The sequence below is a fragment of the Anopheles maculipalpis genome, chromosome 2RL (assembly GCF_943734695.1).
Source record: "Anopheles maculipalpis chromosome 2RL, idAnoMacuDA_375_x, whole genome shotgun sequence".
Lineage (NCBI taxonomy): Eukaryota > Metazoa > Arthropoda > Insecta > Diptera > Culicidae > Anopheles > Anopheles maculipalpis.
Window position 1 is genome coordinate 16,233,272 of NC_064871.1, and position 20,557 is coordinate 16,253,828.

The window sequence follows — 20,557 nt, forward strand, 5'->3', positions numbered from 1 at the left end:
TCCGCATGAGTGCAACCGTAGCCGGTTGGACGGTTGGAAAACTTGCCACAAGCTAAGCGGTTCCGGTTCGTATTCCTAAGAAAAAACTTACCGACGCGTTCGCCCCACTCACAGTCGCAGAAATTTTCACATTGATTTATAGTTTTATAGTTTGCAGCAGGGCAAAAATTCAAATCATTTCTGCTGCGGTAAGAAATTATGCATTATTGCAGTTGATGGAGAGCATTTTATTGCTGCTGTATGGGTGCAGCTTGGAAGGACACTTTCTCATCTTAACTAGTATAAGGCGCCTTTCTTCAGTTCCTTCAGAATTTTTGGTGCACTACATAAATCTATATAATGATTCGTCTTTTATTATAAGTATCTATTAAGTTGGCGCACCTCAAAATACCCGTATCCAGTAGCAAATTTAAGTCCCTTTCGCTTCGAAATTAAGTACCCAAATTTCGAGTAAGTTTTGCACACCTTAAGTACCCACTTTACAATATTTAATTAGCTGTACTGATCCGTCCGCTCATCTGTCGATCGCTTCAACCAACGTGGAGCCAATTTGATCATCAACAATGCCCCGAGTGGCGCAGTCAGAATGATTGCCAATACCGTTACGATCAGCACAGTCTGTGCCCTCGCGTACTCATCGGTGGCATTCAGACTGCGTGCAAGATCCAGTGCAGCCGGTCCCAATGCCGCTTGCACGGTTGCTTTGGGAAAGCCGGATAAAGTAACGTACGCCTTCTCCTTCCAGTTCAGCTCACTGCCCATCGTAGAAAGGTAGGAGAAACCCAGCCGTAACTGAAAAATATTTTTAAACCGTTAATTAAATATCCATACCGAACGATTACAATTGTTCCTTACCAACACAGCCACCAACAGCGTTATAACTCCGTACAGGACAGTTTCTCCGGCCAGCACCGAAAAGTTAACCTCCTTCCCGATCAGCGAAAACGATACCGGCTTCAAAAACTTCCACAAAAGATCGAGGTACATGCTCACCTCGTTACACTCGGTCGGGGGCCGTTTGCGCCATCCCGTGCCCGCCACGAACGCCGTCACGATACAGCCGAGCGCACCGGCCGAAGGGTAGCCAACCTTTTTGCTACCGACCACCGACAGCGTACCGGCAAGTGCTGCCATCGTAAACCGCAATCCGTTGGTGTACTTCTGCATGGAGTGAAAATTGGACCGATGTATATGTGTGTGAGGCGAGTATAATTAAAATTTTAACATCACAAGCGACGTGACGATGACAGAACCGCCCATCCTGCTGCTTACCGCATGATAAGAGGGCACGTACAGCAGCGCCACACCACACAGACTCCCGTAGACAAGCCCAATTACGATACCGATCGGTCCCTGCAGAATCTGGCTGGTGAGATCGCCTGCGAAAGTTCGGTGAAGGGAAGGAAATGTGCGATTCGATTCTGGCAAACCGCTGGTGCAACTGCTTACCGGTGGAAAATATCACCCCGAGAATGACGCCGAACAGGAAAATTGCCAGAACATCATTACAGCTTGTCATGGCGATGATTAATGTGTGAATTCCTTTATTCAGCCCGAGCCGTTCTTCCTTCAGCCGGAGCAGCACGGTAACAACGACGTTCGGCGAGATGGCAGTTTCGACCAGGCTGCAACGAAAAAGCGGTTAGCTGCTCTACACGGTTGAGGCAAATTTCAACTTTCAGCACACACTTTTTATGCACGTTTCTCCATCTTCACACTCCACAGCATTTTTATACGCTTCCTTTGCAGGAAGGAATCGTTTTTCACTCAATTCTCCCACTCTCTCCCCACGGGTCGGGGGGGATGCAATAACTGTACGGCTAACGGAGCAGGTCATACAAAATTGCACTAACCTCTGGTGGGCGGATTGCGATGCTTTCAGTAGTGTGTAAACCCATTAAAAAACACGATGATGATTCGCTGGCCTAAGATGGTTGCTGTTCGGCTACACACCACGCCAGGGAAAGCACTCTATCAAAGGTCTCACATCAGAGAATGGAAGGGATTTATTCCGCCACTCAAACACCATCGCCCAACAAACACTAGGCATCAACAAGGGAGGTAAAACACCCACACCACAAAGCGAAGAAAAAATTGACGAAAAGACAATCCTTCGAGCGTGGCGTGGTGAAAGAAAGCTTTGCAAAACTGCATCCCGGGATGCTGCAAATGACGGCTTCCATTCGGAACCCGCACGGGAGTTTCATTCTTCCCATTTTCTTCGCTTTCATCGAGCGGAATGGAATTGATTTTCATCAACTATGCGGACGCCCGCCACACGCACACTCCCCGCCGGTTGGCGATGATCCAAAGGCGGTGCGCCGTGATGGTGGTGGTGGTGGAAGCAATTGCAGCAAATCCATTTAGGGGTTCCGCTCGCCTCGCAATGGCGTAATAATGAACCGTAACCATAGGGCTTTTTTTCGTTCGTTTTTCCGTTAAAGATTTTCTATTTTGCTTGCTGCCATTCCGGTCCTTTTGTTCCACCTTCTCTTCTCAGCCTTTTGTTGCTTTTCCCCATTCCGGCTTTCGTCCGTTTACCCTTCAAAACGCGTTATGTTCTTGAGTGATTTTCTTTTTTTTTACTACACTTATTTTTTGTGAGTGTGTTGTAATGCATTACATTCCCCCCCCCACCCTCCCCCCCGGGGCTGCCGTGGGAAGTGCTGGGAGCAGTAGAAAAGGTGGTGGAAAATGTTTCACGAATCCTTTAGCGCACCGCAACCGGAGAACCATTTCCACGGTTTAGGTTAGAAAATTCTTTTCTTACCCTATTCGCTAACCCATCCCCGGAACGCTAGGGCGCTCCAGTTTGTTCCTGAACCCCTTTCTGCTTTCTTCTACACCCCAGGCCGATTTCTTGGTACTCCTGGTAGGCAAAGCTTCGATGATGCCTGGGTTCGCTTCCGGCGGAATGGATGAAATGGAACACAAAACCTTTGCCGTGACGGAATCCGGTCTGTGTGTGGGACGGTGGGGCCACCCCAACAGGGGTGTACCGAGTACACTTTTTCGAAGAAGGACCATTGTGGGAAGTTCTTTTATGTGGCTTTTAGTGCATTGCAACTTCCATTAGCCGGTGGCGTTGTACTTGCTCCCGAAACTGCCGTCCCTCGCTTTTTTCGTTCGTCACCTGGCCTCCCGAGGCGCATCGTGGCACGTTTAAAACCAAATTAAAGGATTTAATTCCTTTACCCCCTCCCCCTGCACGTCGTGGTGTGCGCTGACACGTTTGTAACAGCAAGCAAAACAACAGCAGCCAGGTTAAATCTCTTGCCAAAGGGTAGCAAACTTACCCGAGCAAAACACCCCAAAGCCACGGCAGATCGAGAAGGTAGTGCGAAAGCACCGCAACGGCAGCAACCTCCGCCACCGTCGGCACCAGGGTAAGCTGCATGATGAAGCGAAACAGGCTGCGTAGTGCGGCATAGTCCAGTCCCAGTCCGGCCAGCAGCATAATGTTGACGAGTGCCATCTCGCGCAGAAACACCTCGACCCGGTCGTACCCGGTAAAGTCGGCCCAACCGACATTCGCGTACAGGACGCCCCAAAACAGCATCCCGAGCATGTCCGGCAGTCCAGTCAGCGAGACCAGAATGCCGCAGGCTTGCGCACCCACGAACAGGAACACGAGTCGCATCAGGCCGCCAGTGGGATGGGACAGTTCTGGCGGTAGAATGGCGTACGCTACGGCCCATAGGAACGCAAATATGAGCAGCAAGGCGAGCGGTTGTGACGTGACGGGCCAGTTACGCTCCAACGATGGGAACCTGGGGGAGGGAAAGAAAAAAAAAGCAAATGTCCGATGTGTGAGCGCTCGATTTCATCCAAAGAATTTCATTTGCAGGCCCTGAGGCAGTTGCTTCCAAGGTTAGCCCGTACGATTTCGGTTCAGTGTGTTCTATTTCAGTGTCCTAAATTGGGCTAGGTAGGACTGGGGTTCGAATCCCGTCCAGACCGTTCCCCTCGAGTGAGGACTTAACTATCCAACTGCGTGGTATCGGCTAGCAAGCCATTCGATGGACGGTGTGACCTAAAGGGTCGTTAATCCAAACAGAAGTAGAAGAACTGGAGCTGTTGTTAGCACTTTTCGCAAGTAATTCCTTCTAGAGATTACTAAATTGCCTTTATAAAGCCCTGTACTTGGATTATCGAGTTACTTCTATTAGACGTTGCAGCAACTGCCTAGAATAATTAGCGATGATTAACATCTTGCCAGCACAAACAGACATCTTAAACATTCCCTACTTTAACTCAAACACTATTCAAAATTAACATTTGATGAAGGTGTTTCGTGCCACTAATTGGCATTGAGCAGACTCGAAACCCTCGCCGTTTGCCGTTTGTGTCAGCCCTAAATCCGCCGTGTTACCACAATTCTTTCCTCATTCACCTGCCAATATATCGCTACAAATAGACAAGATCGTTTATCATAACAACATCATCATGATATACTTGCGAGCTATCATTGCCATCGTCGCCGCCGTCTTGTTCGTGGAATGATCGTTCGGGCTGACAGGGCGCGTGTACAGCTGAGACGTCCCATTTCCACCGCTATCTTCTACGACTGGCACCCTCACCGGATGCCATTCGCTATCAGTGACGCTGGTCAGCGGGAGTGCACCATCGTTGTTTGCCGCGTGTCTGAACTGCTGTTTGCTTAAAGCCATGGTCAAGTCAATCGACGGAATCGGTACCGATGGTGGACCACTGTTCTTCCGTACTGCTGGCACGCTCGATTCACCGTTCTTGGCTGGTGGTGCTGCGTGCGAATCTTCCACGGTGCCTTCCTCCACGGATGTGATGTAAACTGTGTGCATTAGGATGAAAGATGCAATAAGCGATTAGAGCGCGGAGGTCCATTCGTCACGTTCGCGAAGGTAGATGCACGTGCACCGAGTTGGTCAAAAACGATCTTTCAAATAGAGGCGCTACACATTACATTTCCCATCCATTGTGTGTCGCAAGATATAGGCCAAATTGCTGGATTGCACCAAACACACACACACGCACACGCGTCACACACGGAAATCACTGGCCACTGGATGCAGATGACTGAGGCGCTGCTAGTGTTATTACCGGTAGCAAGGCTACCCCGAAACGGAATGCTTGCCAAGCATTCTAATCATCATCTGCTAGACGACGCACGGGTACACGCGCGCGTCGTGACCGTCCCCAACCGCATGGTTGACGTTATCAATTATGACTGATTAATTGTGAGTCGACAGACAGCTCTATCGGTTCGCAGCCTACAGCGTTCGGTTGTACAGCATCTTGCTCGAACTAGATTCACCCTCCCCTCTGATTCGTACTTACTTCTCGGTGGCGTCAATGGATGCGGCATCGAATAATCTTCGAGCTGGCGCTTCTAACGTTTGCCACGTTGTCAACCGGTCCAGTTTTTGGGTAGAGCCGTACGAAAACAATTTGTATGCGGACCCGAAGCACGCGCACATACACGCCGAGGCTTTGTATGCATAATCCTCCGGAACTTTGCCATGAACGGCCGTACACAGAGAGAAACGGTCGCATTTCGGAAGACTTCTTTTTATACTCCCTGATCTAGACCCAGCTACAACAGGGTTGTTACGGGAGCATTTAATTACTTTTATCTTTTTATCTTCTGTTTACCGTTCCGATGCGTTACACCGGCAATAGTGTTCAAAACTTCCAGACCCTCGCAGATACCGATACCGATGCCATGAAAAATGCCCTATAGGTGGATGGCGCACACACACACGGCGTGGCAGCATCACAGATATATCGTCTCTTTTACAGCGTTTGGCGTTGGCAAACATTTGGAATATATTGCCACCAGAACACCAGAACGACACTTTTTAACTACAGTCCCGCAGCGTGCAAATTGCTAAATGATGAATGTACAAAGCTCCCTTTTTCCTGCTGTATTGCTTTCCGGTGAATTAGGCAATGTTTGATGAAATTCTGTCTGAGATTCCTAAAACCCCACCCAGCATCCGAATCTGCTTCCGTATGGATAAATGGATGTTCGAAGGGATCATTTATCCAATGGAAGCAAAATACATGGACCAGTTACAGAAGAAAGTGATACATCCCGATCAATATAAGCGAAGGAGAAGGAACTGCAGTGGCGCTCTATCATTCGGTCACTGTACACTGCACCCAATTACACCCAAATGCAGGGGGTAATTTGCTGGCAACTTCTATGCAAAAACCAGGACTCTCACCTCGCTACCTCGATGGACGCTCGTTGGCCAGTTGCATATTTATCCACCTGACCATGGGAGCTGATGAATGTGCCCTGGATCCTTGGAAGGGTTTGCTGTCCGCATGCAAGAATCGTACCCTAATCGTCTTATAGAATTTGGTGATGTTACACATAACAAAACAACATGGCCGAACTTAAAAGCTTCCCCACCTGCCAGGACCTCCGAGGGGGAGGGGGGGGGAGGGGAGAGACGTTTTCCTAGGACACTTTTGAAGTGCTTTCACTCTTCTCCCACACACACACTAACACCGGTGGTCAACCAGGACCCAAGGGGTCGGTGCGGTTAATACCTGGGAACGGTTAGAAAGACACCTGTACCGGGGGCAGGTAAACTAGTCCGGGACAACTTTTGCCCTGGAACCACAGCGACTCTAGCCTCTCCGTACGGCCGAATGAATACATGCATGAACTGAAAGCAAAACGGATGAAAAGCGGGCTTTGAAAATAATGCAGGAATGAAAGAGAAATAGGTTCACATGTCCCGGTATTCAAGCTTTACCGCCTTACCTAGCTCCCCCCCCCCCCCTCCCTTTTGTTGCAGTTCTCTACTCCTGGCCAGTGTGTGCATATATGCAAACGTGATACAGGAACAAACCTAGGCAAACCCGGAAATTTGCGCTTCTTCCGGCAGACCGTGTGAAGGTGGGTGTGGGTGTGTTTATGTGCCTGTCGAACCTCAATGATGATGATGATGCCGATGATAATGGTGGTGGCATGGTGGTAAGGACTGGTGGTACCCGTTCACTCGTTAGAAGTATAGGGTGCGGTTGGACAAACTGGAGATAGTTTTACCATAGGAGTTTGTGTTTTTGGAATATTTTCGGTACTTTTATTCGCTCCACTGTTCGTTCCCATTCGAACGTTTGCTAGTCTGCTAGTTGTTTCTGCTGCATCCAATTCCAGCTTTTGCATTTCCGTGTTCACCTCCACATTGCACGCCCCGGCTCCATTCCCGGGGCAGAAACCTGCTCCCGCACCCGCTTCCGTTCGGCAACCTTTCCGATTTGAATGATGCATAAAATTGCACTACAGAAACTTGCTCCCCCATTGCCTCCGTGCCCGGACGTGTGTACAATTTCAACACAAAATATGAGGAGCTTTGATCCGGTTCTTATTAAGTTTGTATGAATGGAAATACTTATGTTCGGCCGAAACCTGTTCCGAAGCATTTTACCGGGTTCCGGAAATCAGTCCGCAAGGCATGGGAATCGATAGTGATGGCGCACACTGTACCGTACACATAAACACATACACCACTCTGCCAGGTTTGGTTTTCGGGAAGGGATTTTGTTAAACTTTACCGTTTTTCTTGCACCCTTCCTCTTCTGTTCCAATCCGGATATAAAGGGGTTTGCAAAAAGCGTTCACAATCTATTGCTCTGGATACACAGCATAAAGCAACAACTGTTCCTTCGATCGGACCACACTCTCGCTACATGACGTACGTCCGGCCCGGCTCTTTGAAGGATACGAGCGAGGTGGGATTTGAGCAAAGGGAGAAAGCTCGGTTTTATCATATTTATGACGGGAAATTCATACAGTCAATTTGATTCTCGAGAAGAATTTCGAGTGTGTTTCATGCGATTACGACGATTATCTTGTATACCGGACATCCCCTTATTACCACGCCACCATTGCCGATTCGTCCGGATACGACCGCTTTGCCGAGAGAGAGAGAGAGGCCATCGAATTTGTCGGATTGATTGGATTTCAATTATGGTACTTCCTTTGGTCCCGATAACACCCGCTCTTCGCCTTAAGACATTGTGGACGACTTCTTGTTTTGATAATATTATCGGATGTTCTCCAAGCCACCCCTCGGTTTCCAGTCCAGAGTTCCGAATCCACATCCATCCAAACTCCATCAAGTCCGGCTGGATGAAAGCGGACGCAAAACTTTTACAATTTGCACCGAAACTTTTTCCACTCACAGCTTCACATCACATCCAGACGCAGTGCAAAGCTCACACGGATGCATCGATGTTGGCAAAGAAACACTACGAACCACGCACGTTGAGACGGGTGGACTCATGGACGCATATGCAACATCGAACATCAGAGGATTGGAATTACAAGTCATAATTATTTAATGCATTCATAGTGCAGACATGTTTTGTGGCGTAAATCATCGCCTCGTTCGCCTAACAAACTCGTCTAACAATAAAACCGTAACACATATCTTAGCAGAAGCAATGTATTTTCACATTACATATTTGAACCGCACCGGATTTTGACCACCATTAACGAGCTTCTTCTCTAGGTTAACGTGAAGAGCGAGAGCTAATGAATTGAAGTTGTGCCACCATGTAGCTAAGGAGCACCTAACGAGGCGAAGCATAGGAACCGGAGGTCAACCATTAAGCGGAGCGGTTCGAAATGTAGGCTACTGCACTACCATGTAAACTTCCTTCCCTGTTCTTACTCTGGTCTATTCTTCTACCCCATGAAAACCTCACACTTACGATAGAATATTGCATTTTCAACAGTTCGTACCAGAACGGCAGAGAAACGGAAACAAAGAAAAAGTGTCGCTTCTTCAGCCGACGGTTCACATCCCGGGCCAGGCTCCAAAAGGATGTAGAATATTCCTTAAAATTAATTTTAATTATCACAACGAGTGTCGTCGTTTCGGGGTGAAACATTTTTATGCTTTTCCGACACACCGTACACTGGAGCCATTTCACCTTTTACTCTTTTACGGATGGGTCCGTTCCGTTACTGTTGCCACTTTTCCGAGACGACATCTTCGACAATGGTACGCGGAAGGCTAGCAATCGGTTTGCCGCCATTAGGAATGTTACTATTCGCTGCTGCTGCTGGCGCTGCCGATAGTGGGCTAAGGCCAGTAGCAGCGACACATCGTTACGGACCGTTGGGGCTGTCGCTATGGGTTGCTCCAGTTGCTCGGAATTGGTGCAAGACATAAGCAACTGACGCTCGTGAAAGCACGGCCCGGTAACGTATCGTATCGCATGGAAGACGGTGTCACATTAAAAGTGATAAATTTACACTGAAAACTTCATGTGCCACCACCGTGAGTTCCCATATCGGTCGGCCAGACCGGCCGGCCTGTGCAGTGCAAATGAATGAGCCAAAGCGCGAGCGACAAAGTTTTCCCGTTTAAATTTGCCAAATTTTCTCCATTACCTTCATTTCGGGTGGTAGATTTTCACCTCTTCGTACAAGGCCACGAAGGAAGCTATAAATTACCTTGCCTGCACGTGCATGTCATGACAACCGGGTCCTCTTCGGTACCGGGAGCCGCCCGTAGTAGGCAATTGAGCTGGCGCTGGGTATTAATTACCGTGGCTAGTGAAAGGATGTCTGGCAATTCTTTCGCTGCCACTTGACCTACCATCTTATCGATCAGGTAGCTACCCCGGACAACGGATTACTTTCGCGTGACATTTCTTAACTTGTGGGATTGGCAATCAAAAGCGATTGAATGCACAAGTAAATGTGGGATGAAGGTTTTCGGCGTGCGACGGCTTTGCTATAATTTTTTTTTCTGCAGCCTTTCGTCCAACGCGATACTTTAAAGAAATACTCAAAAGATGACCTTGAAATGCCTTACAAAAACGTTCAAATTCATGTCCCCTCAATTATCTCCTAGCTCTACGTTCCATTATCTCATGCAATCAGCAACAATCCATTGGATTGTATCGACCTTCAAGAAATCTCCATTGATTCAAACACTACTGTGGTTGCTCTAAACAAACTCAAAACATCGTACAAGCCTGGTCCGGTTGGCATTCCGGCAATTCCGGCTTAAACAGTGCTCGGGTTACTTTATGCCCCCTGTCTTGTCCGGATCTTCAATTAATCCATAGACAAAGGCGAGATTCTGGCTATTTGGATGGTCCCCATGAACAAATAGGTTGCCCTGGGCGTACTTTGCAACAAACAAAGTTTTATGCAAGGACAACCAGACCAGTGTTTACAAGCCGATTCTATCTACACTGATTTGAGAGCCGCCTTCGATAACAAACCGCAAGTTATACTATTTCGAAATTTCGAAAGGTTTTTTTTCTCGGAGGAATCAATCCTCGCTTGACTTAACTCATATCTCTGCCATCGAATGCAGCACGTAAAATTTAGAAATCATGTCTATCTCGCCCTTTTGTTGGCACTTCTGAAGTTGCCAAGGGTAGTAACTTGGAATCACTCATGTTAATCCTATACACATACGACATTTGCTCTCACTAGTCTCTACACGTGCGACATCATCGGTAAATTCTGACTATTATATCAACGGCTTATGCGTTTCTATCATAACTTGACCAAAAGTTAACGTTCGGCCTCCATTATGACTACGTTATCAATCGCTCTAGGATTCATCGCAGAATTCTAGGATTAATATTCAAGGTAACTCGTGACTTTGACGACGTGTTGTTCCCTTATAAGATCGCTTCTCGCATACTGCTAATCTGTGTGCTATACATATGCAATCGAATCGATAAAACGACTAGAGGTTATCCAATGAAAGCTTGCGCGATACACTCGGCAGATCCTCCTTCCCATCTTACATTGAGCCTAAAGACTTTAGAGCAACGACGTCATTGCATCGGACCACATTAAAAGCAGGTCTATTTTTAGGCACCATCGACGATCTTTATTTGTTAAGAGAGGTTAGTTTTACAACTGTCAGCATTATTTCTTGGAAGCAAATGTTGTTTTAGCGTCTATATCTTCACGGTAAATATTATTGCTATCGTAATAATGTTCAGGACTGTCGAATCATACACCACACAAAGGAGGTGCTAATGGTTACAGGTTTGATTACTCCTCCTCAACTTCTAAATGTCATCCGCCTCACCTTTTTTTTGCATTCTTGACCTTACAATAATAAAAATTTATAACGTTAATTTCGCATCAGAGATTCCACCCATTCGCTGAGAAAGCGATCGTCGAGACCACACGTCTTTGGCACCAAACACATCACTAGTGAAAAGCTTCAAAAAGGACATAAATTGGATTACGAGAGGGACGGAGATTATTATTAGCAGGACACCAATATACATGTATGTGCACCCATCTAGATCTTGCTCAAGAGCTGTAGCCAACCGTCCCGTGGCCTTCGTATAAACTCGTGGCCGTAACACAAAACGTGACACGCTTCGCACGGTTAGTAGGATAGGCATCGTTTAGAAATTTCGTTTCACTGCGTCAATTTCAGGCATGATTTCATCTCCGTTTTTTTTTTTTGTGTTTGAGAGACCGAGAGACAGAAAAACAGGAAGGTGGCCGGAAAAAGGTACTAAAAATCAACACTACATACATCATAAACGGGTTAATAGACCCTTTTGCGCCCGGGATTGCGTGAAACAACCCTCTATCAATCGATCAGTGAAGGGAAGCATGAAGCCCCGAAATTGACTGAACTTCAGTGTGTTTGGCAGCAGCATATCGCCGGTTTAATAAAAAAAAAAAATGAACTAACACCACTACTACTACACCCTAGACCCGGTCCGTGAAGTTTAACGTCGAAATCGTAAAATGGAACGGAAATTATGTTTTTACCCGGTTTCGCTCCCCGCCAGACGACAAGCATATAGAAAATAAATAATGCACTCCAGTGTGCGCGTCCGGTCCGGGGAACGACACAAACGACACACAACACACAAAAAAGAAGAATGATCACGTACTTCTAATGGGCCAATGTGAAGTCCATGGGTGCTGTCGCCGCGGCGGAACTAAAAAAAAAGGGAGAAGTCGGCGAGTAATTCACTACCACCCGCACGGTGGCCAATTTTCCTGGAACTTTCCGTCTCCTTTTTGGACGGTCAATATTCATTTTTCAATTCCCTATCTTGCAGCACCTTGATGTGCTTTTCCTCGGAGCCATCACTCGTCTAATGGGCTCCTCGGTTTAATTAAAAACTGCCACGATGCTCTGCCATCCGCAGCTACGAAGCGGCTGACGAATACGGATCGTTTCCGTTCGCATTCGAGGGTCGTCTGGATCGACCAAACCTCACCTTCCCACACCCTTCCTTCTCTCTCTCCAGTCCAGCTGAAACCCATTTCAAGTGGTCATTTTTCTGCCTTTCCGAACAAAATTATGACAAACCACAGATTAAAATAGATCGACGGTGACAACGAGCGACTGAGAGCGAAAGGATCTCTCCAACAAACTGCCATCCAAACCAAACAACCGCCCAAAAGTACTGAAGGTCATTTTAACGCCACGCGATAAACGATGAGATATCATTTACGGGTATCATCTATCACTGAAACAGGCGCGGAACAGGACTCTGCTTTTTCGATCCACTCTGCCGTTCTACTCTGTCAGCCGAGGCGTCGAGCATGGGCGACACCAATAAACTTTCCTTAAAATTCCCCGGAGATGATCCGTTTTGAGCGAAATGTTCCCTCGAGCACAACGTCTTCCACGTTTTTTCGGGAATGGTTTTGCGCAATCGGTGAACACATTCATCAGTTCGGTTCGTCCACATTCATCCGACCCGTGCCACTTTTTTCTTTTTGCTGCTACCCCTGTACACCCATCCCAGCATTGGGAAGGTCTGACAAGAGCGATCCGACCTGCCAGATAAAAATAACCAACATTAACTTTTTATCCACCGGTTCGGTTTGGAAAGAAAGTTGGGATACGCTTCTCAGTATCCCACAAACTTTGACTGACAATCGAAAGAACTGTCCGGAAAGAAGGTTGCCTAAGCGGATGCCCTCGCAGCCTTTCCAGTGGCGGTGGCGGCGTCACCGTGTGTCCGTTCGGTCCAAACCCCAACATGCACTGATAACTTTGAATTCATCTGACATCTTAATGTCCCCAGTGGCCTTTTCGCCGGTGGCAGAATTTTCACCCCTCCACCCACTCTAACCCACGCACAAGCCCACGGGTGGACGCACTGTAGACGAATCTGGCAATCCGTATTTCCGGACCCACCAGTTTCTTTAATTACCGCCAAAGATGACAATCATTATTAATTAAGTGAGGGAATAAAAGTAAAATATAATCCAACGAACGTGTCCCTCGGTCGCGCGCACGCTCAAGCACCTACTCGTGCATGCAGGGCAGAGACACATATCGCAACTCGTAACGGTGAACGCGGTAAGACGATACTATTTTTCCACATCCTTTCACTTTTTCTTAATGGCCGCGCACTGGAATGGAGAAAGGACTCGAGAAGCCATAATCTTAACACCGGGACATACATTTCCTAGACGAAGGAATGGCGCAACGAACAGAAAAATAAAAGGGTAAAACCACACCGGCCATTGACCATTAACCGGGCCTGCAGACCAACATGATAATCCGACCGACCGATCGAGAGCGTACTTCAAAAAATCCAACCAAAGGATACGAGTTAATGGTCAAATACAGAAAGCAGCGATTACGAGTTACGATTTATGCACTCCGGAAAAGAAAAGTCGCCAACCGTAGGATACAATTGGCCATTAGGTTTTACATTTGCGGTAACGCTCATTTCTTCTAATGATGTTTCCGAACATTTTAAATCCTTCCTGATTTACTTCACCGATTGGTCAGTAACTTTGGGTGCGATCGTAAAATTTTTAACCTGGTACATTTTTTAAAATTATATTTCCTTCTCAAAATGATTCTTCTTTTGGGCAATAATTTAGTTTAACATATATCTTTTTTGTTCGTTATTATTTTCGGCTAGAAAATGGTCTAGCAGGTTTATAAAATCACAAAGCTAAGGTTAAGCTCTCAGATCGCTAAACTCGCTCCAATGATGGTCACCGGACCGGCAGCCGTTGTGTGACATGCAGTTCCCTTGACATCGACCATAAATCGGATGTCACAGGATGTCCCGCACAGCCCACGGTAACATTAGTGTCAGCTTCACGCATAAGCTTCACGGAAATCCAGTATTCCCCAGCCATCTCCCCGTGCTTCTTTTCTGCCTAAATTTGCTTCCGCGGTAAAAAGTATTCGAGCACGAGCGAAACCGCCCGACCCACCCGCCTGAAACTGAGGACACCTTAAGCGTGTGTCTTAAATTTCGCCATTTTTCACCTGCCACCCGAAATCCGACCGAAAAAGAGACAACGGGAGGCTACCGACCGAACCTGTCGCGGCGGCAAATGGTAACGCTAAACCTAAATTTATGGCTCCCGGTTTCAGAGTGTCACAGGCGCCCGCGCGCGCGCGCGAAATGCTAAGTTCGTGTCAGATGCTTACAAAAGCATAATAGTAAGATCCTAACTCAAACTCGGTTTCCGCTTCCTTTTGCATGGTGCGGCGGATCCCTTATATCGATAAGTATACCGACGGGGTGGTGGCTTGCACCAGCTGCAACTTTTGCTGCATGGTTGCGTACTTTGACAGTGATACACCGGCACCGTCCCAGGCCGCTCTGGTTGCACCACACACACACTCTTCCCACAAGCGCAAATCTTCCACCGCTGTCTAATAAACGATGGAAAGTAAAATCCTTCTGTTTACTGTTGTGCTTCTTGATGCAACAGCGAGTGGCATGTCAGTGCCCAACACAGCACCGATAGCAGCTGGCATTCGCAAAAATGCATTCATACTCCAAACCGTAAATTTATCACCTCCCTCTCTACTGATGCCCCGACCGCTTGCAATAATTTCTCGGTTTTATCCGCTCTCTGGTTGGCGCCACCCGGCGCCTCCAGCTACCAGGTATGGTTCCTTATTCAGCGTCTCGTTAAGGATATTCAAGACGCCCTGAATTGACGCATGTTTGGTTGAATGTTTTGATCAACCTTGTTATCTGTTCTATCCCTTTTCGATGCCTTGCCCTGGTGCAGTAAAATGCATTCTGTTTGATGAATCTTTTATTCGTGTGGGATCCACTTTACTGGGTAACTCCTTCAGCCAACTTACGGTTCGAGGTTACAATTATGTGATTATCGTTATTATCTTTACCGGCGAGCTAGGGTGTTGCCGTTAAACCCATTCTTCGGTAACCCGGTACAACCGAGAACACACGAATGGTACGAAATGTTTAATCGTTATCTTGTTGAGTCAATAAAAACTGCTTAATGAGCCTGTTACAAGCGGTTGGATGAAAGGTAGATGAGTGTGAGTCTTTGTTCCCCTTGCTAACTACGAGTAACACACAATACATGCGATACGTGGTTCAGCATATGTGGTGCCACTTATCTGTTCGCGAGATACACATTCATTACTAAATAAAAGTGTGCTATTTTGTTTGTGTGACAACAACAGTATTATATTGCCCGTCCACCCGATTGCAAAACCGTGCAAGCAGCTGACTATTTCTGGAGTAAGCAAGAGTCTTTACTGTTTTGATGTAGGTCACTAAAATCGATACGGATTGATCGATTGGAAAAGTTACAGTTTCCGTTTCCTAGTTTCATTTATGCAAAACCTGGCGTGTCGTGGCGCGGCGATAAACAAGACTCTTAAGTTCTTAAGTTCTTCAACTATCATGATCATACGATCGTAAGAATTCCAATCTGAACATCCCTAACTATAAAGCATAAGTTCAATTCATAATTCAATCGCGATCATAGCCATATTTTAACAGCCAAATCCCCGATTTTTTCTCAGAGATAGCGATCTTCCTTCCTTAGGTTGATAAATATCACGAAACAACAAGATCGATAGACGATCGGATCAACCTAAAAGTAAGATGCAGAACTAAATGAATATAATCTAACTGTAGCGTAAAAAGATAATAAAATAACTGGCATGTGTGTGAGCTGTTCTCGGACATACGTAAAATGCAGAAGCCAGCTAACTGTGGTATCAGAGAAAACCAAACATTCCATCTGTTACTTCTGATTTATTTTCAACATACCTCTTCACATCCACCCAGTCCTTCTTAATGATTCTTTGGTTATTGCAATAAATGACTTTTCACTACATACATTTAAAACATAGTAGCTTAAATTTATTACTATTCTAAAACGGGTAAAATTTTAATGTTTCACACCACTGAATCCATCCGGGGAATTTGTTTTGATACCGAATTAAGCAAAATAAACAACAGCTGGTTGTCAAATTCATTTTCTTTACCGAACGCTAGAGGGCGCTGTCCAAACGAATTGCTCACAATGGGATATTTTCATGCAACTATAAAGTGTAGTAATGAAAGTAGCAACAGAATTATGAGTGTAAAAAATAAAAAATTTACATTGCTTCAACTATTAATGTTTAATTTTATATCTCCTGCACAAAAAAAAAACTTTTTTCTTCCCTAAATAAATGTAAAGTAAAGTTTTAGTGGAATAAAACAGATTTATTATAATTTGATGCTTATACTTAAGAAGGGGCGGCCCGGTGGTGTAGCTTCAAACAGCAGGACCGAGGGTCAAATCCCATCCGAACCGTCCCCCCGTAGTGAGGACTGACTATCCAACTACGTGGTATCGGCAAGTCTAGTAGGCCATTCGATGGCCGGCGTGACCTTAGAGGTCGTTAAGCCAAGAAGAAGAAGACTTAAGAAAGAAAAATATTAGATTCGTATAATTATGAATTGCAGTACCAATTTTTCCTTAACAAATACATTCAAAAGGTGCAATTTTTAAGTTAATGTCTAATGTATGAAATATCAAATGACTTCGTCAAATCAAATTATCTGTTCTGTATTATATCGAGTGAATGTTGCTTAAGTATAACTTGGGAGGCTACCAGAACAAATCGCAAACAAATAATGTAAAAAATGAATCATTCAATAAATAAAATTGCTTATTTACATGCACTAACGACATTTTTTTTTATTTATTGCATATTTGTTCTTATTTATATTTTATGTTCTATCGCTGTGATTGGCTGAAAACTTGAAATATTTTAATCATTTTAATGGTACAAATACACTCTAACGCTTTTATCTTCCTAAATATTGATTAACCATCTAGTTCGCTTGAAATTAAACCTTTAATAGCTGAAAATTAGCTCTGAGTGCTGAATATATTAGAACGTAAATCAAACGAAATATTGTGTCGTCCACATACCTAGGACTTTCTGTGCTATGAAATCAGAATCGTTTTCCTCGATGGAATCATATTGATGATGTAAGAAGAGTGTTCTAGTGCACCGAGAATGCTTGTCGATGCCTCCACTTACACGTAATTTTTTAATTGTACTTTTAAGCTAAAATTATTTCAGACTAAATACATCGTAAAGATAATTTCGTACGTCTCAAACTTGTGTTGAGGTAATAGGTGGGACTTATCATCATCAAAGTAATTGATACTATTAAGTGACGATAGTCTAAATAAAGGGATCGGTCCAGTGGTTGAGTCGACAGCGGCTCCGAACTTCAAACAGTGGGATCAGAGTTCAAATCCCTTCCGGTCCGTTTCACCGTAATGAGTATTGACTATCCAATTACGTGGTATCAATAAAGTAAGCCAAATAAGTCACTAAATGATCGGCATGAGTTTACAGGCCGTCAAGCCAAGAAGTATAAGCAACGACACTTTATCTTTATTTAAACTGCAGCTTATATCAACTACAACATGCCACCAAGCTGTAAGATAAACCTATGATAATAAATCAATCATCCACTTCACTCCTCATGCAATGCAAGGTAAATCACTAAATTGTTAGGAAATAAATCGAATCCACTTCATACAAAGGTAATCATTAACACGTTTTACAACAAACAAGCTTAGTAATCTATTTTTAAAAGTTCAATAAAGCAAAGTTGCAAAACATTTCCTTACAACCATATCAAGTGCACTGCTGAGTATCGAAGTATCGAAAAGTTGGAAACTAACCACAAATTCTAACACACCAAGATTAGAGGAACTATGGTTATATAGCGCTGCGGAGAAGCCAAAGCAAGCTAATTGGTTTTGAAAATTATTGTCGCTACAGCTCGTTAGCTCTAATTCTCTGACCATTCATTGGTTTCAAAGTTGAAAGCGCAAAGCGAAAAATATTATCGAAAAAAAAAACAAGTCATTTTCTAATCCAACCAAACAATCGAACAAACAAACGTGACACGGACACGATCCAGCATTTATTTTTACCCAACATTATTCCAGCAGTCGATGGGAATACCCTAAGTCGACCCCATCGACCACAGGCACGAACATCTGTTAACACTTCCAAACCCCGGATGCCGGCACCCTGCGCGGTGTCGTGTCCCTAAGGTTCGAGCAACGGGTCCCTTTGTTTCTTGGTTCGTTGCTAATCGCTCGCACTGGCATTCCCTTCTTAGACCACCATCTGGAATACAGTGAGCAATGTCGAAAATATTACTAAAGCCCCATTACATATGAGAGAAAAACCGGTTTTGGGGCGCCGGCCCGATTCCACCCACTTTGGGATGCATTACCGAACGGCGACTGTTTCGCTGGCTTGCTGCGGAGGTGAGTTCCGCATCGCGACGCTGACTCCATCGGCGGATTTATCAACGCGCAAGTGGCAACAGCATTGATGCAGAGAGAGAGAGAGAGAGTGTGTGTGTGTGTGCCGCCACGCATCTTTCAGTCGCTGTCGGTTAGTTGGTGCGCAATCGTGAAACACTCCGGACGGGACGGGCTGATCAGTCAGTCGGTCAGTTGGTCGGTAAAGTTCGCTAACGGGCTTTTTTGTGGTGCATTGCATTGTTACAAGTGTCCAAAAGTGGCTGCGTGAGAATCTTTCATTAGGAGAAGAAGCTCCTAATCCTGGAAGCTGATTAATATTGGAAGGTGTGTTAAGTGAAGCTTTTTGTTTTTGAAAAATCGGTTAAGATCGTCCATGTTTCGTGTAATGTCAAACTAGCGTGCAATCGTGTTTGCGATCGTGATGTAGAGAGGAAAAACTCAGAGGTTGGAACTGTGTTGCATCATCGGTATCGGGGCGTGCATCCACTTTCTCTTCATGCCCTATGACATAAAACCGACCGCAAGAGATTTCTCGCTTCGCTGACCATGTGGGAATCCGTGGTGGTGGTGCTACTGCTGCTAAATCAATCCCGTTGCCTTCCATGACACGCGCCACCCAACATCAGAGGAAGATGAATTAATGAATCCCAACGAAATTGCAGCAGCGTGTGCAGCGTCGGATGAAACCGGCCAGAGATCAACGCCCAAATACTAACGGCGCAGCAGAAGAGCCGACCGATACATAGCAGTTGGTTTTCCACCTGGTACCCGGGATGTACAAATGATACAATATGCTGTGTGCCATCGGCGTAATGAGCACTTGTAACGCTACTAATGGGTGGTTAGATAATTATTTTTCGCCCAGTTCTTTCCATTTTTCCAGTGTGGCCCAGCGGCCACACCGTTCTCCGAAAAACATCCATAACTCTTGTTCGCTGACTGATGCGCCAATCCGTGCGGACGTCGTGTATGTGGTATGATCGGTACCCGCCCCCCGGTCGAGCAGTGTAATGCGATTGTTGCGCGCCTTACAAAACGCCAGCACACCACGATAGCCATAAGCATAAATCTAATTGGAACAGACTTTCCCCGCTCTTTGGCGCGGAAATATTTGATACCATTTGACCAGACCAGCACCTGTGTACGGTTGTGTGTTTTAATTACTGACGTCAAATGTCTGGAAATGCTGGATCATTGCAGATCTTGCCTTCATTAAAGGCATGGATAGCGTTGCGGGTGTAGTGTTTCGTTTTCGAGTGTGGCATCATGCTTCATCTAGCTCCAATAATATGAGAGCTACCGTGAGCCATGCCCTGGTGTCCTCTGAGTTCAAGTTCACGCAAGTGTCATTCTTTTTACCTTCTTTCAGCCCTTTTTTTCTTCCCCCCTCCTGAGGTCTTGAAACAGCGTTTGTGTGGCGTTTGTTTATTATGGCTTTATGCAGTTGTTTTTCTAAAGTGCTTTTTTAAGTCAAACACTTCAACTGGAGGCCCTTCTTCTGTCGGTCACACGTGTAGTTTATTTAGTTTTATTTATACGTTCGGTTTTGTTGACAGCTTTCCCCCCCCCCCCCCCCCCCCCCGTTGTCTTAAATGACCTTGGGAACAATGGCGGGGACCTTATGTTTTCTAGTGTAACAATTTGATACGGGAAATAGTAAGGTTATTTGTTGCTACACAACACAACTTCAAACTGTAAATATTTGTTCTAAAATTAAGAGTAGATACAGGGTTTCGATCCATGGAATGGAACTTTTGAATCACTCAGTGGAATTTTTTCCCAATGGTTAGTGGAATATTGCATGCTTTTTTGTGGATCTTTGCAATCATATAGGGGAATCTTGAGAATCTCTTTGCCATTTGCTGTTTTGCACAAAAAATGGTCCAAATATCAAAATTATCAGTCCCTTTCCGTCGCTAACCGACTCTCCAGAAGACCACAGCTGTTATGCAACCAGTACGGGGCTCATCTATTGCCTAGGGCCTCGACAGCGGGCTCGTATAAGGGCCCTCG

At 45.5% G+C, this 20,557-nt stretch overlaps 1 protein-coding gene across 1 annotated transcript; it reads right to left on the reverse strand.

Annotated features, from left to right (window-relative positions):
- Window positions 1-492: 492 nt before the first annotated feature.
- LOC126557532 (sodium/hydrogen exchanger 9B2) lies at window positions 493-5,363 on the reverse strand. The gene is made up of 7 exons (XM_050213338.1): window positions 5,317-5,363; window positions 4,456-4,810; window positions 3,297-3,770; window positions 1,450-1,625; window positions 1,273-1,379; window positions 856-1,161; window positions 493-792 (listed from the first exon to the last, which is right to left on the reverse strand). Exons 1-7 carry the CDS (start codon window positions 5,342-5,344, stop codon window positions 493-495), a joined length of 1,746 nt encoding a protein of 581 aa, XP_050069295.1. The 5' UTR covers window positions 5,345-5,363.
- Window positions 5,364-20,557: the final 15,194 nt, after the last annotated feature.